We start from the raw sequence: 5,287 nt of genomic DNA, 5'->3' as shown, positions 1-5,287 counted from the left end.
GCTACCATGTCTCCAGCTTTATTTCCGAAAAGGCCAGTGTTTTCCCAAAGAAAACACAGGTCTGAGCTTGCCCTGGCACCCCTCGCACCGACACAGCTCTCAGCTGCAGGGCCCAGGGTGGCCCCTGGCATCCCATGGGGAACCCCAGGAGGTGGCACTGAGCTGTCACTGTCACTCCCATGCCCACCCTCCCGTGCCCAGTGCCTACCTTGCAGGGTGCTGCTCGAGCATCGCTCCCCAAGTGCCACGGTGCTCAGACTCAAGGGGCTGCACCAGGTGCCAGGATGCCACCATGGCCTGATGCTGCGAGTGTCCCCTCCCAGTGAGCCAGCAGGTCCAGCACAGCAGTGGTGACAGTGTCCCACCTGGGCGCTCGCAGTGGCTCAGGAGTACTGGCAATCCCACAAGGCTCCCACGTGCCCTGATGGCAGGTCCCCCCTCGGGGTCAGCATCTGTCGGAGGGGATGAGGTGCATGGCAGGGCTGGCATGGAGGAGAGGACAGTCCGGCCAGGGAGGTGGCGAGGCACGGTGGCACGGCACGGCATCACTCGGCGCTGGCACGTTCCCGCAGTGCAGGCAGTGTCAGGGTCTCCGGCGCTGACTTCTTGCGGGGCCGAGCTTTGGGGGGGGCGAGGAAGTCGGGGGCGTCGTCGCTGAGAGGGGTGGAGGGGGCACTGGCAGGGGCCGAGTGCGTGGCTGTGGGCTGCCCCACCTCGCTGACCGAGATGGTGGGGGCCACCAGGCCGATGATCTCGTTGGTGGCCTCCTGGGTCTCCCGCTCGTACCGCCGCACCTCCTCCATCGTCATGCCTGCTGAGCACACGTGGGCTCACAGCCACCTCTGGCACCCCCCCCAGTGTCCCCCAGCCCCTTGAGGTGCCAGCCCTGGGCACAGCGTCCCCGCTGAGCTGCACACAGGGAAGGCGACAAGGGCTGGGGCAGAGGGGCAGGCAGGAACAGGAGGGTGGCAGCAGGACACCATGAGGAGGGGACAAACAGACAGCGCAGGCAGGGGATGCTGAGCTATATAGGGGGTGCAGGGGGACTCCATGTACATACAGGGGACCGCCAGCGTGTGCCAAGCTGGCAACCCACAGGGATGTACAGGCAGAAGAATTAGGGGTGTTGGGTCCCTAGCTTTGGGTTGTGGCCACTTGTAGGCGTGTATTGAGGGCACAAACCTTCCCAGGGACCTGACTGGAAGGCAGAGAGCTGTACTGACCCCATTGGTGACCCCAATGGTGGCTGTTTTGGATTGTCTGGCCACAGTGCTGCTTTGGCCAAGCCTTGCCCAGCACGGTCCCAAGCGTGCAGTGAAGCAGGCAGTGAGCCGGGGTAGGGGCATGGGGATATGGGGCACCAACGGGGTTGGTGGCTTTGGGAGTCCCGTGTGCAGGGGCCGGGGGAATCGTGGGGACTCACCGCACCACTCGTCCACCCAGGTGAAGGCTTGCCGGTGCCCGATCAGCAGGATGTCCCGGATCACCTGTGACAGTGGCTCTCAGCACCCCGTGCCCGCGTGGCCCCCGCCGTACCCTCGGCCCCCTCACCTTGTGCACAAACTGCTCCACCCGCGTCTGCAGCCCCCACACCTCGAACTTGACGGTCACCAGCTTGTAGGAACACATGATGGGTTTGGTGTGCTGGCGCCAGCCCTCCCGCAGCGGCCCCCGGCCCGTCTTGGCCGAGCTGAAGAACCGGGGGTCCTAAGGCACAGAGCAGGGCTGTGAGCCAGGCAGGAGGGGGGGACCCCAAGCGGGGCACCCCCAGAACCCCGTTACCTCCAGGCTGCGGTAGTAGCGCTCGGGGATCTCATCAAAGGCAATGTCCAGGAAGGAGACCTCGTGGTCACCCAGGATTTTATCGCTGTGGAAGATCTGGGATGGGGGGGAGGAGGGGGTGAGAGGGGATGGCACCAACTGCATGTGTTCCCTGCAGTGAGTTTGCCAGGTCTCGGGGAAGGACACACGAGGGACGTGGGCAGTGCCACTCACGTTCTCGCTGTCCCCGCAGTTGTCCTCGTACTTGGTCTCAATGTAGATGGAGAACTTGGGCAGGAAGGAGCACTGTGGGGAGAGCAGCCAAGAGCTGGTCCCTGAGCCCCGAGGGCACCCACCCCATGGGAAAGGGTGCAGGTCCCCCCATGCCACCCCCTTACCGTGTACTCTGCAGGGACAGGGGCAGCATGGAGCAGCATCGTGGGGGAGAAAGAGAGAAGTGAGTCTGCGCCAGGGCCCTGTGGTGCCAGGCTGTGTCGAGTGCCCCATCCTCACAACTGGGACTCACCAGTGATGGTGTAGGGGTAGTAGTTCCAGGCCTTCTCCGTGATGTAGAAGATGCGGGGAGTCACCGCCCGTGCCCAGCCGGGCAGCTTGCTGTGGGGGAAGGCAGCACGGGGTGGGTGCTGCCAGCTGGGCAGGGTGCAGCCCAGGAGCATGGCACAGCCCGATGCCACCCAGCCCTGCCCGCCGAGCACAGCTCCTGGACCCCATCACCCCAAGCCCCTCATCCCTCCTCCAGGAGTCCCATCACCCCGGGACCCCCATCCCTGCCCCAGGTCCACCCCATCTCCCCACGGCCCTGTGCCCACGGTGCCCCAGTCCCCAGCCTGGGCGCTCACGGTGTGGGCTGCCTCCCTCCCAGCAGCGGGGAGCCGGGTGGTGTTTTTTGATTAATTTTCTGCTGTTATTTATAACATCCCCGAGAGGAGAATCGTGAGTGCCGTGGCTAAAAATATCCCGTCTAACGCCAGTGGCTCCCTGCTGGGGGAGCAGCCAGAGTGCTCTCGGCCACGCGCCGCAGCTGGCGGTGGGGACACGGGGACAGCAGCACTGTGTGCCAGCAGCCACCCCATGGCACCTGGGGCTGAGCGTGGGGACGCCCCTGGGATGGGCAGAGCAACCGCTGGGGCATCCCTGCTGAGCCCTGCACTGGGAGACGGTGCTGTCCTTAGGAGATGGGTGCACACCCCAGAGATGGGCGCAGCCGCTGGGAGATGGGGGCACTGCAGGAGATGGGTGCAGCCTCCAGGAGATGAGCGCATCCCTGCAGCCCCCCGAGTTGGGTGCGTCCCTCCAGAGGTGGCTGCAGCCTGGGCGATGCTATCCCCTGCAGATGTGGGGAGCAGGGACGGGGGCACGCGGGATGAGGTCACAGCACAGCAATGTCCCCCAGCGTTGGGGCAGGTTGGGACCCCCATCCGTCCCCAGGCTGTGTGGCTCACCTGGAGAGGTGGACGCGCTTCTCGGTGAACTGCCCAGGGCCGTGCACGGGGTCCTCGTGGGGTTCGTTCCGCACCACCTCCACGCCCTCACCCTTCTCGCTCTCCTGGTGGCTGTGCTTGCTGATGGTGTACAGCTGCCCCACGCGGTACTGCGGTGGACCAGAGGGGACGCTGAGCCCCAGAGGCACCGGGCACGGGGATGAGGTGTGCCGGGGGGCCCCAGGCTCGCACCCCAAGGTGAGAATCCTGTACCCAAAAGCTCGGTGCTCGCCCCGAGAGGGGGGCACGGGACCCCCACCCGCCGTCCCACTGCTCACCTCCTCGGTGGTGAGCGGCATGCAGATGCGGTACTCCTTGACCAGCATGGTGGCGGGGTCACACGTGGGCACAGCTCATCCTGGGGGGGGACACGGTGTGCGGTGACAGCGGGGTGCCGGGCCGGCATCGCTCCCGGTGCCGGTGACTTCATGCGGCGTTGCTATGGCAGTGCCGTGAGGTCACCGGTGCGAGGAGCTGCCCGGGTGTACCCCTGGCTGGGGACACCCCGATACCCCGCAGCGTGCCTTAACCCCTTCCTTGCCACGCAGATGCTGGTGCAGCTGTCCTGGAGCACACCACCCATTGGGGGTGCTGCGTTCCCATCCAGTGATGGGTGGCATCAGGCTTGCGGGTGCTCTGGGGGACAGACCCCGACCGCCCCAGTCCTGCTCCACCCACAGCCGTGTCCCCATGAGGTCGGGGTTTCGTGTGGATCCCTTTCCGGTGTGACACCGGTGGATCCCGGGTGGGCCACTGCCAGGCTGTCCCTCTCCCCCCAGCCCCAAGGGGGGATTCCATCCGCGGGGAACACGGCAGGGACACGGAGAGGACGCAGCCCCACGCAGTGACCCCGAGCAGGTTCAGACCTGCCCCTCCGGGGGAGGCGGATGGGGCTGCCCGGGCGTGACCGGTCCGGCCGGGGACACCGGGGAACACGGGGACACCGCGGGGGCTTCCAGCTGATGGCGAAGAAGCCGCCCCTCACCCGCGCGGGCTCACAGAGCAGCAGCGACAGAGGTGGCCGTGGCGTGCGGCACAGCCGGGCGACAGCGGGACTGCCCGGGGACCACCGCGCTGTGCCCTCCGCCGCTCAGCGGGACGGGGGGTCCGGGGGGCTCCATCGCCCCTTCCCCGCCACCCGCCCCGCGCATCTCCCGGGCAGCGCCCGCCGCCTCCGGGGCCGTGAGTGGGGGTCCCCGCCCCGGCTCTGCCGCACTCACCCGGGTCCGCTCCGGTCCCGTTCCCCGCTCCCCGCTGCCCGCTGCCCGCTCCCCGCCGTGTCCCGGCCGCCCCGGGCCGTGCGCAGGAGCTGCCGCCTCCCGCACCGCCGTTCCGGCGCACACCGACCCCTAGGGGGAGGAATCCGCCGCGCACCGGCACCGCTCCGCCACTGCACCGGCACCGGGAAGCCCCATAGCACGGCACGGCACGGCGCAGCACGGCCACCGGTGCGCCCTACGGCGCGGCATTGGTGCTCCCCGTAGCACGGCACCGGCTCATCCCATAGCACGGCACCAGTCCTCCCCATAGCGCTGGGGCTCCTCATAGCACAGCGCTGGCAAGTCCCAACCCAGCATCGCCTGCTGCCAGCGCTCTGTGCGCCCACAAGGGCTCAGCAGCTCCTGGTGGCACCACATGCCCCGTGCTATGCCGTGCCCCCGGTGCCCCCCGGTGCCCACCCACCCACCCAGCCCCTACCTGCACTCTGCCCTCAGTGTCCCCGCGTGCACCAGCTGGTGTGCCACCACCACCAAGCACTGCAGCTCCTCACCAGCGACAGCCGCCACGTGCTGCCGTGCCTTTCCTTCATGAATTTCAATCAACTCGAGCCCTAAAAATAGCTCTGCTCAGTGCTGGGCAGGGCTGTGCCGGGGTGTGCGGCTTTTCCTTTATTTGCTCAAAAAATTTCTGCCTCGGGAGGCTGTGAGTGGCTCCAGCAGCCCAGTGTGGTCCTGCTGGAGGGGGAAGGTCAAGCGGTGCGGTCCCCACAAGGGGACAGCCACCACGGTGACACGGCCGTGGGA

The 5,287-nt window shown here is 67.3% G+C and overlaps 1 protein-coding gene across 4 annotated transcripts; it reads right to left on the bottom strand.

The window, feature by feature from the left end:
* Window positions 1–2: 2 nt before the first annotated feature.
* PITPNC1L (phosphatidylinositol transfer protein, cytoplasmic 1-like) lies at window positions 3–5,089 on the bottom strand. Of its 4 annotated transcripts, none has more exons than XM_040647741.2 (10): window positions 4,484–4,592; window positions 3,542–3,621; window positions 3,225–3,373; window positions 2,288–2,376; window positions 2,160–2,167; window positions 1,996–2,067; window positions 1,783–1,878; window positions 1,552–1,707; window positions 1,424–1,487; window positions 3–814 (listed from the first exon to the last, which is right to left on the bottom strand). In XM_040647741.2, the coding sequence occupies exons 2-10, from the start codon at window positions 3,587–3,589 to the stop codon at window positions 546–548; spliced, it is 951 nt and encodes a 316-aa protein (XP_040503675.1). In that variant the 5' UTR covers window positions 3,590–3,621; window positions 4,484–4,592; the 3' UTR covers window positions 3–545. The 4 variants fall into 4 exon arrangements, with proteins under 4 accessions (XP_040503675.1, XP_003642209.1, XP_015150201.2 ...); XM_003642161.4 differs by having other exon boundaries at window positions 3–811; XM_015294715.4 differs by lacking the exons at window positions 3–814; window positions 4,484–4,592 and adding an exon at window positions 4,962–5,089 and having other exon boundaries at window positions 821–1,487.
* Between the last annotated feature and the right edge of the window lie 198 nt (window positions 5,090–5,287).

Source organism: Gallus gallus, chromosome 14 (assembly GCF_016699485.2).
Source record: "Gallus gallus isolate bGalGal1 chromosome 14, bGalGal1.mat.broiler.GRCg7b, whole genome shotgun sequence".
In the NCBI taxonomy this organism is placed as follows: Eukaryota; Metazoa; Chordata; class Aves; order Galliformes; family Phasianidae; genus Gallus; species Gallus gallus.
This window is presented reverse-complemented; position numbering and strand designations above follow the sequence as displayed.